The sequence below is a fragment of the Amblyomma maculatum genome, chromosome 5, assembly GCF_055883805.1.
Source record: "Amblyomma maculatum isolate TAMU_Amacu chromosome 5, ASM5588380v1, whole genome shotgun sequence".
NCBI lineage: Eukaryota > Metazoa > Arthropoda > Arachnida > Ixodida > Ixodidae > Amblyomma > Amblyomma maculatum.
In genome coordinates, this window is record NC_139348.1 from 160,431,025 (window position 1) to 160,452,314 (window position 21,290).

The 21,290-nt window shown below is 47.5% G+C and overlaps 1 protein-coding gene and 1 pseudogene across 1 annotated transcript in view; both read left to right on the forward strand.

The window, feature by feature from the left end:
• Nucleotides 1-21,290, forward strand: part of Axn (protein axin) — a 55,698-nt gene that overhangs the window by 15,406 nt on the left and 19,002 nt on the right. Inside the window, exons 6-9 of the mRNA XM_084604857.1 lie at nt 6,463-6,751; nt 9,145-9,357; nt 10,693-10,965; nt 18,099-18,331. Coding sequence (XP_084460983.1) covers nt 6,463-6,751; nt 9,145-9,357; nt 10,693-10,965; nt 18,099-18,331 — 1,008 coding nt within the window. The remainder of the gene's footprint in view (nt 1-6,462; nt 6,752-9,144; nt 9,358-10,692; nt 10,966-18,098; nt 18,332-21,290) is intronic.
• Nucleotides 164-5,769, forward strand: LOC146190129 (uncharacterized; annotated as a pseudogene).

The window sequence follows — 21,290 nt, forward strand, 5'->3', positions numbered from 1 at the left end:
TTTTTGAAGCAGCGAGGCTTCCCCGTCTTCCCGACGACCAGTAGCGGCAGCTTGTGTTTACCGCACATGTTTGCGCCGAACAGCACAGTAATCCTGTCCTTGGCCTGTTTCCTACCCTTGATGGCGGTGTTCTTCACTGCGAATGTTTTTGTTGGTAGCATCTTATAAAAAAGTGCAGCCTCGTCAAGGTTGTAAACGTCGTCTGCACCATACTCGCTAAGCAGCGGCGCCAATGTGTGGTTTCTCCAATCCTCGACAACGCTCTCGTTAGTGCTGCCGCTCTCACCACAGACGGTGAGAAAGGTTAAATTATTGCGTTCTTTAAAACGGCAAAACCATCCATTGCTGCACTTAAATTCCTCGTGCCCAAGTTGTAGAGCTAGGTCGTTGGCCTTCTCCCGCTGTAGCGTTCCATTGACGGGAAGGTGGGCAGCGTTTGCTTTCTGCAGCCAGCGAAGCAGAGCAGCTTCCACATCTTGATACGTGGGAGCCCGCACTCGTGACCGTTTCGAAGAATAGGTCTTACCGTAAGCCTCTAGTATTTTTGACTTGTTGGTCAATATTGTGGACAACGTCGAGAGGGGCACGCCATGCCTTTTGGCTAACTCTGTCTTCGAACAAGCGCTCTTGCCTGCTTTCTGGATCAAGCAGAACTTCTGCTGCAGCGTTAAAGTCTTGTACTTTGGCATTTCTGCACTGCTACGGTCACAAAGCTAGCACTTCTGCACAGTCCCGCCCAAAAAAACGGCACAGTAGCCGACCCCTAACCACAGCGCACAACACAAAGAAATGGCGCAGGCGAGACCAGCGCGGCGGTGGTGGTGGCGTACTTGCAGCGTCGGAGGCACGGGGGAAGAGTGGGTGAAGCACACCAAGGGATGGAGTGGGGACGAGGTCACGTGATAAAAACCGGTATGCCCGCCGTGTTGCAGTGAAGCACGTCTTCTCCTCTGCAGGCGCGTGTTTCGGCGGTGCGCGAGGTGCACTGTGGACCGATTTTTGTGCAGAGAGTGCTCCGGCTGGGGCGCTTCGCCTATAAATCATCACCATTACTATGTGGCTTTGCCTCGCGGCTCCGTAGGGCCGTCGTTTCGCCGGGTTTGCGGCGAAACATGGATCAGGCATTGCCGCATAGCAGTCCAAATTTTCGAATCAACCGGGCTGGCGCAGCCGCCTGTTCGAATTATCTGGCCAAATTTACATTGGAAAATACGGGACCGCAGAAAACCTTCGAATTATCCGGGATTTCGAATTAACCGAGTTCGAATTATCAAGGTTGTACTGTATCTACAACTCCAATGCAACTGAAACTTTGAGGTTTCTTTGCTTGGCACATCAGGAATAAATGCAATAAACAGTTTATATTCCTAACTTGGTGTCATGACACTTTTAAAGGGAACTAAACTCTCGGTAAAAACGGATTGGCATCACATGGATAGCATAATACAGCATTATGCGTCCTCTCCTCTGCGACTGCCGGCTTCCCGCGTTGCGTTGTACTATCCCAGCAACATGGCAAAGTGCACCGCGGCACCAGCGGCGCTTTGAATCTCAAAGCGTGTTGAAAGTGGGCACTTCCCCTGCACTCTGTCCGGCGGCAGAGCATACGCTTCCTATGGATCACACATGGGCTGTTCGTTTTCTTGTTTTTCTCAGTGTACAGCTCTCACAAGGCGGCAGAAAACGTGAGAATTGGCAACACTTCCAATTTCCAATGCGAGCAATGCAAGTTCCAAATGAACTTTTCCTCCCTACGCACTGCCTTGATGGAAACGTCCATTTCTGCTGCCAAAGGTGCACAGACGCGATGCAGGTGGCACAGCTTTCGAAAGGGGGGATGTGGTTTCACGCCTTATCGTGAACTTGAAAAAGATCACTTTTCTACGAAAAAAGAAAACAGCTTTACAAATCACCAACGATCTGCTACTGTGATATGCTTTCGCGCTTGATCTTATACGAGGGCGCGGCCGCCAGTGTGTGCGCGCTGCCAGGAAGCATGCAACTCGTGCTCAAGGCAGTCGCTGTGTGCACAGTGGTGCCCCGCAGAAGTGGATTGTGCCCAAGTGCTAAGCTCGTAACTATTATAACACTCCATTTGGAATATCTCGGCCAGTCATGCTTCCATCATGTCCATGCCAGTTCACGGCATACTGTGATGCAGCTGCAAGTCTGGCTCATATGCCACTAACGAATGCACACACCGTGTGAATAACATTCAGTTTCCATGGCTAAGGGCAGCGAATATCGTGAGGTGAAACTCTCGGGAAAAAAGCGAGCCGGACAAGAGCCTCCGTGGAACCCCCCCCTCCCCTTGCTCACGTTTTCGGCAGCGACAGCGGTGGAGCTAGCCGGGGCAGACAGTGCTCATATTCCATTTTCTGTCCGATTGCACGCTCATTGTAGGCTACCGCGATGACAACAGCGAGTGTTTCCTTATTGCCACCCCTTCAAATAGCAACGATGAAGAGAGCTGTGTGAATGACTGCTTTGCCTAGCTTTCACGGCTGTGCAAACCCGGTTGTTTGCGACAACAATGCCCTGTGCCATGACGCAAAAACGAGACTTCAGCCAAAAAAATGGCCTCTACAGTATTTCTGGAACCAATTTTGTTCCGAAAATTTGCACTTTTGGACACTATAGATACTGAAATTGAAATATCGGTCGAGAAAATGTGCATGTTCCTATGGGGCACGTGACGGTTATGACCGAAGTCCGAAATATTGCTCAAGTGCAAAGTATTGGCATCCAAAAAATCATTGGGCTGCTGTGTATTAATATGTTTTATTTGATTCGCAGTTGGATATAGTATTTTTTCGAAGATAGTCAATTTGTTACGATTTAATGCGTTTGCCTTCTGTTTTCCTTTTGAATGAAATAAAAGGCTACATCCTTACCAGTCAAAACGCATTATATTCTTGTTTTTATTTTTTTAACTTGCATATTAGAGAGTGATAGCTTCAGGTGGCATTGTTTCAGCCTGTTCTGGCATAAAGCAAAATACTGTCTCATTCAGGGCAAACCTAGAAATCTCGGGGAATTCGGAAACGTCAACATGGAAGACACCCCGGGTGGGTAGGCAGGGTTCGTAGCGGTCCGTTAAACCCTTGAAAACCCTGGAATTAAAAAATAGCATTTTCAAGGCCTTGAAAACCCTTAATTATTTTGAAGTCCTTAAATATCCTTGAATTTCTTCGATAGGCTTTCGTTCAGCCGGTTTTTAGCGGATGCCTCTTGAACGACTGGCAACTACGTACTCGAGCCAACCAAAGCATCCAATGCAATCCGTTTCTGTAGCCACAACCCAGTAGCGTGGTTACAGTGGCGGCAGCGACCGCAGCTAAGGCTACCTTCGATGTGGAAAAGCATGGTGCGCGAATAGTTGCTGTTGCGTCTTTCGTAGCTGCAATATGCCCGGGAAGTGCAATTTCCAGCAGTCGTGGGTATACAGTGCTGCGTATAGGGAGTGGATTTCTCCGGATGCGTCAAACTCGCATAGGGCAAAGTGCAAGGCATGCGGGAAAACTTTCGATGTGTCATCAATGGGTGAGTCGGCCGTCAAAAGCCATATGAAGAGCGCAAAACGCATTGCGAACACGAAAGCGACTACGGCGAATAGTACCATGCGGAACTACGTGACTGCAATTGCTTGTGAGCAACGCATCGAGCCGGCTCCATCGACGTCGTCGAATGTAAGCAGCCTGTGCAAAGCGCACGAGTGTGTGACCGACGTGGAGATACTGTGGACCCTGAAAATGGTAACATCACATTATTCCTACAACTCATCATCACACACAGGGGAACTGTTCAAGAAAATGTTTCCGGATAGCGAAATCGCGAAGTCATTTTCATGCGGTGAAAGAAAATCTGCATACGTAGTGTGCCATGGTCTGAGACCATTTTTTTCTCTCGTGCCTACAATGTGAATTAGAGAAATCTGATGGCTACACAGTTCTGCTTGATGAGTCTTTGAACAACTGCCTGCAAAAAAAACAGATGGACATCCATTTGCGGTACTGGAGTACTCAGCCCGAGCGGGTAACCACGAGGTATTATATGTCGGTGTTCATGGGACATTCGACTGCCGAAGACCTTCAAGAGAAGCTTCTGGCTGCCTTGGCAGATTTACCACTGGCGAAAGCTGTCCAGCTGTCTATGGATGGCCCCAATGTGAACCTAAAGTGTTTTAGGGAAATGCAGAAATACTTGCAGCAGAATCATCAAGTTCAGTGCTTGGACCTTGGCACTTGCGGACCGCATACAATACATAACGCTTACAGGGCGGGTGTTGTTGCCAGCAAGTGGGGCATAGAGAATCTTGTTTCAAGCCTCAGTGCCATTTTTCATGATGCGCCAGCTCGAAGGGAAGACTTCTCTACTGTGACAGGCCAAATGAAATTTCCTCTCAACTTTGTTGCTCATCGCTGGGTAGAAAATGTTGTTGTGATCGAATGTGCCATTGCGCTGTGGGGTGATGTGAAAAGGTATGTGGAATGTGCAAAAAAGAAAGAGGTGAACTTGCCAAAGTGTGCGTCATTCACACAACTCTGCGAATTTTGCCAGGACCCACTGCTGTTGGCCAAACTGAACTTTGCTCTCGGCATCGCGATGATTCTGAAACCATTCCTCACGGAATACCAAATGGACAAACCGCTGATGTTCTTTTTAAAAAGAGATGTGGAGTGTCTCATGAGGAAACTTCTCACAAGATTCATGAAGTGCTCAGTGCTGTCAGCTTCGACAGGAGTTGTCTGCTTGCTCAAAATGGATCTCGTAGGCCCAAATAACCATGTATCTTCAGAGAAAGTTGACATTGGGCATGCAGCTGAAGAAATGGTCAAAGCCGCAAAGGTGAGCACCAAGGACGTATTTGCCTTCAGGATGGAATGCAAACAGTTCCTTATTAGTACTACCAAGAAAATTCTGCAAAAGAGCCCGCTGGCATAATATCTAGTTAGGAGCCTGTCTTCGCTAGACCCTCGCCAAATGACCTCAAAGCCAGATGAGTGCCTCACAGGCTTCAGGAAAGTATTAGACGCCCTCATTGCAGTTAGACGATTGGGTGAGCATGAGCGTGATTTGGTCCTAGGCGAATACACAGAACTTCTGCAAAAGAAGAAACACAACCTGCGGCAGTTTGACAAACACTCTTTTAGCCTAGACGAGTTCTACCGTGAGCTATTAACAGTTGACTCATCCTATAAGCACTTGTGGAAAGTTGTGCGACTTCTTCTCGTCTTGAGCCACGGGCCGGCAACTTTCGAAAGAGGCTTCAGTGTGAACCGCCACGTCTGTCGAAAACCTGAAGATCTCATATGTGTCGCAGCGAATAGTTACGATGCAGTAAACAAGGCTGGTGGCATCCTGAACATTGTAATAACAAAGGAGTTGCATAGATCTGTCTTGGCTGCACACAACCGCTATCGAGCCTACCTGGAGGATAAAAAAAAAGAAGCGATCGAGCAGTCAAAGGCATCAAAGAGAAGCCACATTGAAGAAGAAATACACGGCATGAAGATGAAGAGGAGGAGGCTGGAGGCAACAATTGCCAATTTAACAGCTTGTGCTGACAACTACGCTGAGCGGGCAGAAGCTACAAGTGACATCACCTTCATTGTGAAGTCCAACAGTTTAAGAAAAATGGCAAAAGAAAAGACTCTGGGGCTTGCAGAAATTGATGACAAGTTGAAGGGAAAGCTTCAGGAACAATCATGAGTCCACTGTTTGAAAATGGACCTCTTGTTGTGGGTGTGTGCAATATGTCTTGAGAAAAGAAGCTAGTTAGGTATTTATTGTGAAAAATGTGCCTACTTTTGCTTGTGTGCAGTAAAAGATGTGCTTCCTTGCTGTAAAGCATGTTGTGGTCTTTTTCTATCATCTCAAAAAGTCTTGTTTCAAGTCCTTGAAAATTATTTTTTAGGGCCTTGACAGTCCTTAAAAACCCTTGAATTTTTTCCTTCCCGGTGGCTATGAACCCTGGTAGGGTTCCAAGAGTTTGCCACTTATATGCAGACTCGTACGGGCTGACCCCTCAACTTGTAGCCCTTGCTGGCTAAAAACAAGGCGGGCTAAAAAAAATAAGGAAGTGCTCTTCATCCCAATGCCAACCCCACCGGGCCAGAGAATGTGTGTCTAAAGTGTGTTCTTTGATGTGCAGTTCTTAGAAGGGCTGTGGGATCATATAATGTATTTTCTTTTCTTTCTTCTTTTCTTTTCTTTTCTTCACCAAAGCCCCGCTACGCTGATTGAGTGGTAAAGGTGCCCAAGAATGCAGGATCGAATCTGCTGCAGTGGCTGCTTGCCAGTGGATACAAAAAGCAAGGCATCCATGTGCTATGCAATGTCGGTGCATGTTAAAGAACCCCAGGTGGTTGAAATTTCCGCAGCCTTCCACCACGGCGTCCCTCATTGTCTCTGTTTCTTTGATTGTGTGGCTCGAGCTGGTGGTGTGGATGTTCATTGCAGTCCCAAGAGCAGCGGCAACAGCGGGGGCGGTGGCACGTCGTCACTGGGCGTCCCGCACCCATACCACGTGCACAACTCGGCCTTCGTGCCCCCCTCGGCCCAGGACAGTGAGCTGCATAGCCTGTCGTCGGGTGCCTACACGGATGACACAGGCACCGATGTGGAGAGTGTGCCCCCATCCTCGGCATCGGCCAAGGAGACCTTGATCCAGAGGGCCACCCACCGCATGTCAGTGCGCAAGAACGCCAACATCAACCGCGACTCCCTCGGAGAGCACGTCATCATCCCTGTGAGTTGCCTGCTTTGCCACTCTCGCCTGAAATGTGCTCATGAACGGGCAGAGTGGAAGTTTAAGCAAGCGGAGCAGTGTTCGGAATAAAGAACGGGGCAAACTGTCCCGTGCAGTGCTTAAGGCAATAAAAACCCTTGCAATGAGAGAGCTTTTGGAACCATGCTGACTAGATGCAAAGTCTTGGTTCTATGAGGTTGTCCCCTAGAAAGGCTCCACTTGCTTCATCTTATGGGGGAGGTTATGGAACTCACGAGTTCCTTTGGGGGGCCTTTTTGCAATTCCCCAAAGTTATGCATGCCGAAGATGGGGACGGAAGGGGAAATTTTCGTCTTTGGAGTAGAGCAATCAAATCTGGCACACTTATTGGAAAGTGCACTAAAGGAACAAAAACAAAGTTTCACTAACATAGCTTAAGTAGTTTTGATACCACAGATTTTTATATACATCACTATTATACCAAATTTGCAGAAAGCCTGGCATGACAAAAAAACAAAACAAAGTAGGTGCCTGCAGTTGACTTTAAAATTCAGCCTTGAGAACACTTCATGCAGTGACATTCCCCAAATCTTTTTATCAGCTTGACATTTTTGTACACAGTACATTACATCCATGCTTGCATAATGCACTCATTTTAATCATTTCAAAATAGCTTAAAAGTAAAACATTGAGACCATATTTTAAAAATATGGGGATGTCACTGCATAAAGAATTTGCTAAGAGATATAATGCACCAAACCTCATGAAAATTCATTGCCATGCTACGCTTTCTGCAAGCAGAACAGTCTGGTCAAAAGTCACTTTTGAGAAAACTGACATTCAAGTTGCACAGCCGCTTTTTGTCCATCAAATCACCTCTGGCTGAAACACTGTCTCTCTACGCTGCACGCTTCCTTCTGGGTTGTTTCCGAGGGCACAGAACACGGTTCCAGGCACCTGAATGGTGCTAATCGGGTTAGGCAAACATTGCCGTTAACCTAGCAGCACATCACTTGTCATCGCGAAAGTGGAAGTTTCCCTCTATCGGAACTGCATCGCACATTGCGGCTAGTTGATGTAGCCGGTACCTCGGATTCACTGCTGGGAATCAATTCCGGGCGCAGGTGCCGCGGAGTGGCGCTATTCCGGTTACACAGTCGTACTTAGTTCAGTCGTACTCAAGAGCTCGCGCCGCTTCAGCGTCGCCCGCCGCCTGAATGGGGACATGAGAGTCTGCGAGCTTTTGAGTTTTGGCCCCCACGAGAGCTCAAGATTTTAATTAACTATTTCTCTGGTTAACTTTGCAGGTGAGATAACCCAAGAGGATAGGTTCAGTTGCTTGGCTAGGGTTTGTCCTGCCATGATGGCACTGGGATGGGTGCATCAGTGCTACATTTTTTTTGGCAGCCTGCTCACACCAATGCCATGGGGAAAGCTTTTCCTTGCGCTCCTGTGCTTTGGGTGTTTTGGAGTGAGAGGCACTGTTGTGTGTTTTCAGGGGCAAGTCTCCAAAAGTTGAGGGAGGTGTGAAGCATGACCTTGAGTTGACCTTGTGAGTGTAGCATAGCAACAGGCTGTCTTCACAAGAATGAACCAAAGTGTAGCATGGTACCATATCCACCTGGTCATATCCGGCCTTGGCCACAACCAAACTTTGTCCCGGGTCACCCAAAAATTAACATTGGCCAAGTTGGATCAAAAATGACATCAAAGGACAATGGACTGCATCAAGTTAGATGATCACGCCCAAACTCTGTCCAGGCCACCTGTAAAATTTGGCCCAGGTAACACGAAAATTGACCGACATACCATAAAACTATGAGCAAGTGCCTTCTGTCGGGCAAAGTAGGAGCTTTCCCAGAATGGCACTGAAATTCAATATGTGGATGAAAGGATTTTCCTACCAGAAAAACAAAGAAAGAAGAGCCATGCGCATATGCATTGACATAGGTGTGATACCACTGAGTGTTCTCGCCAATGGAAACTGATTGGTGCTCCGGCGCCATTTTCTCTTCGCGCCATTTAAATAGGTTAGCGAAAGTCTTATATTTCCTATATTTCATTTTGGCACCCGCCTAGAAAGCGGCCATCTGCTCTTTGGTGCATAGATGTTTCGCTTACAGTGCTCAACAACCTTAGGGCTTTGGGCGTGCATTCATCCAGGCTACTTGGCAGGGGCCGTTTTTGTTTGTGATATCTTTTAGAGTCGAGATTCTTGGACTCGATGAGATTGTTGGCTAATGTTGCCTGGGGGCACAGCGGTCCCAGGGGTGCTTGCTCGGAATTCTACGATAAATTCATCGAGTAGACTGCGCTTTTTTTTGAGCTACTGCCGTGACTGCATTAAACCACGAGGACTTTTTTTTTTTACGTGTGTGAAACTCATGAGTTTCTGTTGTTCTTGTGTGATGCAGCGGACACAGCTGGAGCACCCGTACAGCCTGGCCGAGAAGAACCCGGAGAAGTTTGCCGCCTCCATCATTGAGAAGCTGCGCGCCGTCAAGAAGCAGGCCGACTGTGGGGACAAGATGGAGCGCTTCCACCGGGCACAGGCCGAGGACTTCCCACCAGTTCCACTCAGGGGTCCCCCCGTGGTCGGTGGGGGTGCAGGCACGGCATCTGCCTCGGTGAGTATTGGGTGATGCGAGTGCAGATAGTGCTGTAAACATTGTGTGTAATGAGTATCAGTATAAGCATCATCTGTGTAAGCAATGTGGTGAAGCACAGGTGCAGTGTGAATCTGCACACAGGTGAGCACTGTGGAAAGTAGTTGCCATGAAAAGCTTTGAGGCAGCGGTTGTACCATTCACCAACCATGGTGCACTGAGGGGCTGTGGTAGACATCTTGCAAGACTGAGTGCAGAGTTTTTCTGAAGGTGCCAGGAACAATCCTGGTTGTCTGAGAAACTCTCGCGTGTGGTCATGATTGTTCTACACTCAGTGCCTTGTGCATTTAGCAGAAAGGGGTGGATGCATGTGCTGGAGGATACAAACAAACTTGCGAAATGCTAGAGGGTTGCAGAGGTTGCTTGACTGTTTTCGTTGAAAGACTGATGGTTGCCAGACAGTTGCGCCGTGCTTGATCTTTGAAAAAGTCTTGCAACTCGAGGTGTCCAGCCCGCAAATCACTGAAGCACTCAGTAGAGTAGTGACAACTGTCATTAGGCATGAGGCAATTCAGGAAGGCTACCTGTAGGCCGCAAAATGCTGTTGCTAAAGTTGGCAACAGCTTTTGTTGGCAATTTGAAGTGAGGCTGCAGGGGTTGGAGCATGTGTTTACTGTCATTCCACCTAATGGTTGGACCTCGTGATGATGCACCAGGCCGCCTGGAGCATTGCTCACTTCGCGCTAGCTTCACTCTGTTGATGAAGCAGCTGGTGTTATCTGTGTAGAGGTCACCGCTGTTCATTTATAATGCCACTAGTTGCTGCCTCCCTCTGGGCGAGGTTTCTTTTATTTATATGCCTGTGGAATAAAAGGGGCCGTCTTCTTTCGTTCAGGAATCAGCTGGGCGTCTGGGCGTCTGACTGAGCCTCGCAACATTCTGTTAAAGCTTCTTGCGACTACAAGGGCCTAGCGAATTTATGGCAGTAACAGAGAAAAGAAAAATTTGCTCTGATTTTATAAGTCAGAAATTGCCATTGTGTTAAATTTTGCCTTCGAAGTAAAATATTTAAACTTATACTATGATATTGTAACAAGAAACCAAAAGCTGCGAACTAGTGCTATATTCCACTTCGTGGGAGAGAAGTGTTTTGGCACCATAGCTTCTGCTCCATTGCCAGAACAGGCTGTCATGGAGCGCAGTGTGGCCATTGGAGCTCCATCGACCTGTTCCGCAGCTGAAAACCGCGCATGGTCACTTGCTTTTTGCGACACTAGTGTGGCTCTCCACAGCAAGTTGTAAATCTTTGTTCAAGAGGGGGTGGTCTGTGATATGTTGTCTTGTCCATGGCTGCAGTCTGGCGGCGGTGGAGCTTCGCTGCCAATCTCTGGCACGGGTGCTGCGGTTGCGGTGGGCTCGGCCAACCCCAACTTCTGTGAGCGGCTCCTGGGCATTCCGGCAGAGGAAGTGAGCTCCCAGAGCATCCTGGACGAGCACGTGTCGCGCGTCTTCGACTCGCCCCTGTCACACACTCCTCCGCGGGCCCCGTCTCCAAGGCACCGCTTCGGACCAGCCATGGTGCCACCATCACCATACGCAGTCCTCGGCCATCAGCTCTGGCACAGGAAAGTGCGTGGCTTTTTAGTCATTACGAATAAGTTGAACAGAAAAGGTTGTACTTCATTTTAGAAGTGTAGAAAGTGCATGCTTATGTACTGTTACCTGCTGCTTGTTGCCAGTGTGCGTCTTTGTGTTTTGCACATTGTGAAAGGTGTGCTTCAAGAGTGCCGTACTCAGGACTCGCATGCTGGTCAACATTTTGATCTCTCAATCTATCTCGGGTTTGACGGCGCAGCTTTCATCACACAAAGGCGGGTTTATTCCGTTAATCGTCTAGTTGAAAAACTTCCTGACGCTATTGTCATTCACTAGCACTTAGTGGTCGATTATTCGCCCCCATCTTTAATTTGTATTTTTTGTGCGTCGTTTGCTGTTTGTCGTGGCATTTTGGAAGCACAAGCCATTGTCTGTGAACGAGAAGTTACACATTTTGGTCGACAAAAATCAGAGAAGAAAAGGAATAGACATTGCAAATGATTTTGGACTGCTGGCATCAGCTGTTAATGCGATTATATCGAAGCGCAAGGAAATGGAAGGTGACGCGTTCCATGCACGGACAAAACAGGCCCATGGAGCCAAGCATTGGTAACTGTAAAAAGCCCTTTTTGATGTGGTTTAAACGCGTTAGGGCATCCAGTGTCAACTTTAACGGCCGTATTCAATCAATAAATCAATCAATTTATTTCCAATTTCTTTTACAAAAAAAAACTGAGGGCGGCAGGAAAAAAGCGGTCATTACGACCGCTTGACAAGGCTCGCTACCTCTATAAAGACGCAGTTTTGTAGAGACTGAAAGGGTGAGATTAATGTATACTTGTAACACACGGAAGATATAGAAGGTAATGCACGCATACACTCGAAATTATCTGGGTACATCTGATATTTAGGAATAAAAAGACAGAAAAAAAAAAAACAACACAGTGGGTACATAACATTATAATTCGATACGTATTCGCACAACTGCAGTTTAAGGGGGGACACGGCTCTTTGGCACCGAAAATCGGCCTGAAAATCGGATTTTCAATTTTTTCATTTTCGTATTCCTCGCACCATTCCGCATCTGCACGCAAATTTTCATCCTTATACCCCGCGTATTTATGAAGTTATAGCGATTAAAAAATGCAGTACCACACCCACTGCCCTTTAAATTGTGGACAAACGACACCCAATTTCGATCGCCCGGCGCATGAGAACTACGCGCTCCACCGCGGCGATTTTGGTCTCGTTCGAAAGCGCGCGCTTTCGGCTTATTTTTTCTTTCGGAAAGCAACCCTGTGCGCTCCGCCTTCCCCATAAAAAACAAACAAAAAGATAGCATGCAGCGCGCGCTACTATTGGCCGGTTAAGGCACGTGATCAAAATGGCGTCGTTTGGTTGGTTCCGGCAAGCTAGCCCTGAAATGCGGACTCCCAGTGACGCCATTTTGTCTTTCTGCCGACCACGCTAGTGCAACGCGAGAGTCATGCCAGGCGCGAAGAAGTACCGCTCTTTGCACAAGTTCGGGCGAAAGCAACCAAAGAAACGCGTTAAGAATGCGACTTCGTTGCATACTGTGCAAGAAGCAAGTGCCAGTGCTGCGGGATTGTGTGACGATCACGTTGCGGGCAGCGACGCTTCTCCGATTCCGCTGGACAACGGCGCCGTTCTTCGTGCCGACTGCAGTCGTGTACGTATTGATACCGCGCCTGTCACTAACAGTGACATAACTCAAGTGAGTGCCCGTGAGCAGGCTACGCTTGATAGACTGGTATCGACGCCGGCGACGGCACGAAAGACCGCGCTGTTTGCCGATGCAAGTGGTGCGTCCGCAGAGTCAGATGCGGACGGAACAGCCTCCTATGCGGTAATTGACCTCAGCATTGTGAATATCCTTCTGGATGCCGTGCGGTACAAAACGTGTCGTGGATGCGTGCGTTTAATTACCAGCGACCGGAGCTATGGCCTCGCCGTAAAACTGATCGTGCTGTGCGACAACTGCGGTGAGATTGCGGCCGAGTGGAACTCGCGGAGGGTTGACGGCGAGAAAAGGTGCAATCCTTTTGAGCTGAATATTCTGGCTAGTCGAGCAATGCTGTCGACCGGTAACGGCCAGACAGCAATGAACGATATCTTTTCGGCGATGGGGTTGTCGCGGCGCGGGATGCACAACAAGACGTTTCAACGGCATCTGAAGAACACACTGCAACCCGCTGCTACCCGAGCCGCCACGACCGCTATGGCACAAGCCGCGCAGGCAGTGGCGAAGGTCTACGATGACTTGTGTTTTGGGCATAGGGGGAACATTGCCGTGTGCTACGACGGCACATGGATGACGCGCGGACACTCATCACATATAGGCGTCGGTGCCGTGGTGGAACTCTTCACTGGTTACGTGCTTGATTATGTGGTGTTGTCAAACTTTTGTCTGGGCTGCGAAATTGGTCCCAAGCCAAACACTGACGGCTACGAACTTTGGAAATCACGCCACCAGTGCCAAAAAAACACCAACTCCAAGGCTGGTCAAATGGAAGTAGAGGCTGGCAAAATTCTGTTTGAAAGATCTCTGCAGCGCCACAACATGCGCTACACAACCATGCTATGCGATGGGGACAGTCGCACGTTCAGTGCTCTTAAAGATGCTGCAATCTATGGCTACATTGAAATAGTCAAAGAGGACTGCATAAATCACGTGCACAAGCGTATGGGAGCAGCTTTGCGCAACCTCTTGCAGAGACACAAGGGTGCAGGGAAGCAAAGTCTTGGTGGCAGAGGAAGGCTGACAGCTGATCTAGTTGACAAGCTGGCAATATATTATGGCCGAGCGCTTCGATCAAATGTAGGTGATGTGGATGCCATGCAGCGAGCTGTGATGGCGACATATTACCACATCACATCTACTGATGACTGCCCCAAACACAGTTTGTGTCCTACCGGTGAGAAGTCATGGTGCCGCCACAATGCTGCAAAGGCAAAAGAGGAGCCTGCACCAAAGCACAATTACAGTCTGCCAAGAGATGTGGCTGATGCTCTTTTGCCTGTTTATAGTCGTTTATCAGAGAAGAGCCTGCTGCAGAGGTGCATTCGGGGGAAGACCCAGAACTCGAACGAAAGCTTCCACTCGGTCATCTGGACCTTGATCCACAAAGAGCGGCACTCATCACTGTTTGCTGTGGAAGCAGCCACAGCAGAAGCTGTGCTGCGCTTCAATGCCGGCTGCAAGCATACAGCAGCAGCAATTCTGCAAGAATGCAGTACAAATGTGACAGCAACTGGGTCCAGGAGAGCTGAAGAAAAGGACTTGCACCGTAGCGTACGTTCTGCAAAGAAGCGGGCGGCTTCGCTTGGCGTTGCTAAAACAGAAAAAAGAAAACACCGCGACAGCATGCACCCCGACTATGCTCCTGGTGCATTTTAATAGCATGAGGTCTTTGGGGTTGCCCTTCCTGATTAAATGCCGTGAGGCTTGAGTGCTTCCGACAATCCCCCAATTTTGGTAGTGTTGCATTTTTTAAAGATCAATATCTCTGGTCCTGTTCTTGCTATTGCTTTAAAAATTTTTTTTCTAGAAAGGGAATCCTGCGAGTCTCATGAAACCAAGGTAAATGCAGTGACGACAAAAGAAAATTTGCTGAGAAGGTTATGTTGTCTTCGGTACCCAAATGGAATTTTCCTTTCAAGCGTTTCCTATTGCGTAACTTTGGCTCAAATTGGCATAGGCCATTAATTTTCGCTTCAGATCACTTTCCACCTGTTTCTGATCTTGTTGACATATCAATCATTGACATAATTTACACCTACATGCTGTGAAGTGTTTTTCCTCGTTTTCTCAAAACTGCAATTTTGAGGGTGCTGCAATTTTGGAGGAGAGATATCTCTTAGTCTATTTGTGCTATAGCTCTCATTCTTGTCTTGTTAGAAAGAGAAAACCTTCGACAGTGCCGTAGGACAAAAATATGTACAGTTATTATGCGGCAACATTTACCGAATTAATTATCAATCTTAGGTGCCAACCTGGGCTTTTATTCATAAAAGTTTGACTTATTGTAACTTTGGTTCAAATTCTTCTACCACGTTAATTCATGACTAGCGGCACTCTATGATCCTTCTAGATCACTCTGGCAGGGCTATTCTCCTCATGCCATAAAGTGTTTAGTAATTAACTCACCTCCAAACGAAGAACATGAATTAGGGATTATTTTGAAAGCTATTTCATCTACAAGAAAACTAATCAGATATTTGAAATCAGCATGCAAAAGTACATTAATGGTGCAAGTTTCAGTCAGATCCACCCATAAATAAGGAAAAAAGTTTTAAGAGGGGTGTCCCCCCTTAATCAATTTAATCAAGGAATGTGTTTCGTATAGCAGCGGAAGACATACTCTGCAACTGGTCATAAAACGGTGTGTTCAAGTATTTGGTGAGTATATATTTTAGTGTGAAAAGACCGTAATTTGTTCTGTATCGTGGTAAAGAGTAGGTAGGGCTTTTTCGTGAGAAAGCGATGGAGATCACAGATATGCTTGGAATTGACAACTTACTGCTTCGAACAGCTGGTTGAGCTGCTTTCGTGCAAGGCATGCCCTCGCCTATTGGATAGTGAGTGACGAAGCAGTGAGCAATAAATCCAGCTGAGATATTAAACTGAATTTGAGTGTTTTTTTTTGAATATTTAGTACATAAGTTCTCGAGACGTGTACGACGCCAATGGATTGAGGCTAAGGTGCAACTGAACAAAATGCTATGCTCGAAAGGATTCAGTAGCCACGGTAGCAAAGTCAGCAAAGACACCATGACTGTTTTTTGCTGCAGTGAAGATAGAAGTCTTGGGTGATTGGGTTAGCTAAGAACCCGTTGAGCTTGTGAAATATACTTGCCTTATGTTTATGAAAATGACACTGAGGTGTGGATGACATGCAGCATTTTTTGCATGTTCCTGTGGTACCTCGACGGACTTAAATGATAAAGGGGGCGGACTGGCCTGCCGTTTTTACAAAATTGCGAGGCTCCCTCGAAGGGTGCTTCCTTTTTTTTAGAGCATCCGCATCATTTTTCTTTCAAGCAGCACATCTAGTCATCTTCAGCCGTTAGATGCAGGGATCATATAAAACATGAAACACTTGTGTACCAAGTGCATTGTGTGACTGACGAATCTGACGATTCATAGCTCGTGGCAACAGGACCCCTGGAAGCTGTCTCTGCGCGATACAAAAACACTTCGTGGGAAAGTGCTACGAGTGAAACTGTGTGTAACTGCTTTCACAAATGTGGTTTTCGGCACGTGCTAGAGGCCGAGGATTCAGTGCCTAGCATGCTCAGTGATTGTTCAAAGGCCGACGGAGAGTTTCCGATGGTTGGTCCTGGTGGCTTGTTTGCAGAGTTTGTTGCTGTTGATGACAGGTTGCCGACCTGTGATGCGCAAAGCGTTGCAGAAATTTAGGGCTGAAGTACAAAGCAGAAGAGCTTGCGATTGCGGAAAAGCGGCTCTACCTGTCTGAGGGCCGCACCCTTCATCGCCAAATCCTGTTTGACTATTACAAGCAGATTCATCTTGTGCTGCAATTATAGCTCGCCGATAACTTTGCAGAACAGCAAGTTGTTGAAAAAATTAAACATGGCTTAGCTCTGCTATGCCTGAATATACGTAGCGAAAAGCAGTGACTACCTCGGGATCAGAAAAAGTTAATTTCTCCAGTCTTCTGCGCCGTTCATCAGCAGCTTAACTCTCCTTGGCTTCCATGTTGAGCTCGTCTTAAGTTCACCGGCGTTCTATAATTCGTTTACAGGAAAGGAAAGGCGCAGTACCTGTCATTCACAGAAGGCAAGAAGCGCCACCCGTCAGCGTTAGAGCGCATTCGTTCCCGCTCGGTCCTCATAGCTGACGGCAGATGGGTGACGTCACATCCTTGCCGTCACCGATGATGAGAACATTCAGACTTCACAAGAAGCGCTTTGCTGCATTGGATTTACTGCGTTGCCACTGCTGTGCTAGTGAGAGCAGTGGGTTTGCCCTTGTTGAGTGTTTGCTAACTGTGGAACAGGGCGTGATACGGAACGCGATCAACACAAAAAAGCAGGCCGCGATAACGCAGTTCTTTGCGTGTAAATAAATGGACGCGACCCGAGTAGGCACCATCCGAGTTGCTGTGCGTTCTCTGATTGAATTTTGCTGCTCTTGCATGTATATTTTACGAAATTTTATATTGCGAATTATGGATTGAGCGAACTATTTTCCGAATTTTTAACTGTTCATTATAACGAGGTTTCACTGTGGTTCAAAAGCAAGGTTGACCTACAATCAGCAATATGCTTTAATGCGCTTGCACATTGTTCTTGGGTCATTATTTTAGGAAACCAAGGTGCATTTTTATATTCTTTTGTTTTGCATTTAGAAAAAAAAAAAAAAAAAAAAAACATCAGTGAGGTTTTACTGTATTCCTGTCACTGAAGATTTGTAGTGTTTGTCACGGACAAGATCGTTTTCCCAAAGCGAGGGAAGTGCATTCACATCAGTCCTATTGGTGCTGATTGGATTTATTGGTGGGCTTCCACTGTGATGCCTTTTGTTCAGTGCTCACGGGTTGCCTTGGTTGTACCTGTTCTGTGTGTCACACTCTTCAAGGGGGGCATGAGCTTGAGTGTTTGGAACTCTTGGAACCTCACACGTTGTGGAAAATTCGAGGGAATTTCGTGAATGTATGTCGCAGTGAGATTTGTTTGATTCATGTTGATATTTCTCTCAGACTTTATTGTGGCATGCAGTGCGAGTTGAGCCTTTTGATGTCTTTCTTTTTTTGTGTGTGTGCGGACGCTGTCAGTACAATTTGCGTAGGATAATCCATCAACATTGTTTTATAATGGTGCAATGGTTATTGCGCTCGACTGCTGTGCCCAAGGAGGCAGGATCAAATCCTGGCCGCGGTGGCCGCTTTTCGATGAAGGCGAAAAGCAAGGCACCCGTGTGCTGTGTGATGTCAGCGCACGTTGAAGAACCTCAGGATGGTCGAAATTTCTGGAGCCCTCCACTACATCGTCTCTCATAGCCTGAGTTGCTTTGGGACCCCGTAGACCAACTTGTTTTCCGTCGGGGGATTTGATTGCCTTGTATTTTTGGCAAGGCCTGTTTTACTGTCTGCAAGAAGTAATAATAGGTCCCCGTCCTGCAGGAGCGTGATGCTTGTTCCAGCGACAGCGGTGCTGTGCGGGACTTCTCTCCAGATGATGATGCGGTGCATGGAAGCCGGAGGAGGGCGCAAGGGTGCGGCGCGCCGTCCGGTGGAAGCGGCACATTTGCGCACAAGGCGTTTCGGAGTGGTCCACAGCCGTCGGACAGCGGCGTGGACAGTGGGGCGAGTGCTGTGTGCGAGCAGCTGCCAGTGAACCAAGGAGCAACGGAGAGGTAAGCGATCGCCTGCATAGTCTACCTCTTTATTGCACCTACAGGCCTTCAGGCCACTGTTGCATGCTGAGCCGCTGTGATGGCGTAGTGATGGTTGGGCTTCCGGCTACTTTGACACTCCCAGCCTACCTTGCATGGAGCAGCCTGCTAAACATTTTGATCGGATTGAATGCAAATACTTCGACCCAGTACTTAAAGGGGGTAGGAAACTGCTAGAAAGGGCACTGATAAATGTTTTCAATGTGTAGAACAAATGCTTCCGAGTATTCGTCTTAAGTAAAACTCTTCGGAAAAAATCCTGCGATTTATTATTAATTTTTGAAAACAGCATTTTTTGAAATTCGCGGGCTGTACCATTTCCGCGTGGCGGCGAGATTTGGAACTATTCTGCCGTGATTACCTACATCACAAGTGCCGAGAGTGACAGGCCACGACAGGCTGCCATTGGCAGCAGCTGCGACGGCCACTACGTCACGGACACACTTCCAATAACTGCGAAAGTCGTCTGCTCGAGTGGTGCATGCATGCACTGCATGCGTGAACCCGAGCTTGGCGCTTCGGTTTGCGACATTAACCGAAAAGGTGGTGGCGTCTGACTGAAAGTGCGCGTCGGTGCAGGAGTGCGAAAAGAGTACCAGCTAGTCCAATTCAACACCGTACCGATTAAATAGGCAGCCTCAACCTTCATGTACTGACCGACGGCGCAGCAGCGTATTGAAGTCCCGTGTCCTGTTTCCTCTTTGCCGCATCAACCATTTTTGCGGTGTGTTGATAATTAAATGAAACATGCGTCAGAAAAGGTCTACCCTCAGCTTCATCGCGAAAGTACACAAATTCACATCGCTTAAGTGCAGCACCGGATGCCGCCATATAGTTACTGCAGAGATGCCGTCCGCGGGCGCTGCGGTTGACGGCATTTCGATCGTGTGCTGCTCCCTGGTCGTCGCTAGGCCTTGTTTATTTGCGTCGAAGCCACAGCGTTTTGGAATTGCCCGCTTCGCTGCGTCTCTAGTGTAGCTGCTCGCATGCTCCTGTACGCGATTCTTGCATGTAGCTGCGAAAACCAGTGACAACCTGCGCTGCCGAACTGAATGTGCCGAGCTGCTTTGTTGATGTTTTGCGCTGTCGATTCTGGCTCGGACGATGCGTACACATCAGATAAAACACGCGTGCATGTTACGCATTGACACTTCCTAAACGATGTGCGAAAGGAGTTCAAAAAAAAAAAAAAGCGACGGTAGAATAATTCGTGCTCACCTGTCATATCTGATATCCAAACTCTGTAGCGATCATCAGTCCGTGCTCTCGTCGGTGATACGCGTATACATTCCATTCGTTATGCACAAGAGATGCCTCTCGCTGACCATGATGAAAGCTCACCTGGGTAAAAACGACGACATGTTATCATGCGGGCAACTCGCACGCTCGATCGTTAGCCGGCATCCATGCAGAGTCGATGCTATCGCGTCAACTCCGCGAGGGGTCACCGGCCGCCGTTGGTCAAACCGCCGAAGACGGTACCAAAGCTATTGACATCGGAGACTGACCCCGGCAGCGCCAGAGAAGAAAGCGGTCTTGTAGAAAGCCGCGCTCGGCAGGAGTGCACGCTAATTTGTGCTGAATGGGACAGGGATATGAAGGAAAGTGCTCCTCCGCTGCGACCGCCGATGTGTGTGGACAGCAGCCTGCCCACCTGTAGGCATGCGAACGACTAGAGTCGTTCAGGCTGCTGTCGCACACAATTCCGAGAGGTCAAGAAACTGAAGAAACCGGCGGCCGAAGAAGACACCTGACAAGGTTGAAAGCTATGCAGACGGGACAGGAAAGGCTGAGACCGTGAATGCGTGGGCGACGCTCGGGAAAACAGGCGCGGCAACAGGAAGTTGAGCCGAGCATCCACGCTTCGTGGGCGGGGCTAGCGGGGTGGCGTTCCCAAGCTGCCTTCGTTTTTTTCTGGTGTCTCCGAGTGTTGAGTTGAGGGGAGAGAGGAGGAACGTCATTTTATATCGCCAATATTTCCGGTGTTAATGAAGCTAGCTGAAAAATTCTTGCGGTGATTTGACTTATGAGGGAGTACCTATCTCTCTACCTATTTGCTTTACCTCATTTTGGGCATTGCGTGACCCCTTTAAAACATAGTCCCTGCACAAGCCTTGCAGTAAGGATGGTGGTTCGTAACACAGTAATAATAAAACAGAATAAGTTAAACCTCCATGTAGCGAACTTAACTGCAACAAAATCCTCAATTTAACAAAGTATTTTGGTTTTCACAACTTTATTCTCATAGAACACCATGTATTTTTAGCCTCAGTATAACAAAAATTTTGTCACACTTTCATTGTAGCGAAATTTCGTTGCTGAAAAATTGTGCCGTGAGTACAAAAGGTTCAGCACAGCGCGTACAGAAGCACACATCGGAGTGTGTGTGTGAAGATGCATTAACCGAAAGGCAAATTAATTGGGGACACGTCTCTTTCGGGCCAAAGAATCATGAAAAAATCAACTTTTCAAATCTATTATATTTAGATTCATGAGGTCATTAAAGTAAAACGTTCACCTATTTCTTATTGCATTCCATGGGGATTCTAGATCATTTCTGAATGCTAAACAATGGCTGTAGCTTTTGTTGTTGCATAATTAAGTTGTCAGCAGCAGAGCTTTTGAATCATACCAGTTGCGAAACTCCGCTTCAAAAAGTGACCAGATTTTGTACGCATTTTTTGGGTGTTTATGAATTGTCGCGCCATCTGGAAGTGCTCAATACAAGCTTTTCGCTATTGCCGCCATTGCCTTTCGGAAATCAAAATTTTCTCCCCTCTTTTCCATCTTAACTAACTATATGGCTGTTATCCTAATACTCTTTGCTGCTGCAAGTCAACTAATTTTATTTTACAGCATAATGGTTATGCATTTATCAATAATCAGAAAGTTTGGAATTTAGACGCAGTTTCCTTTAAAC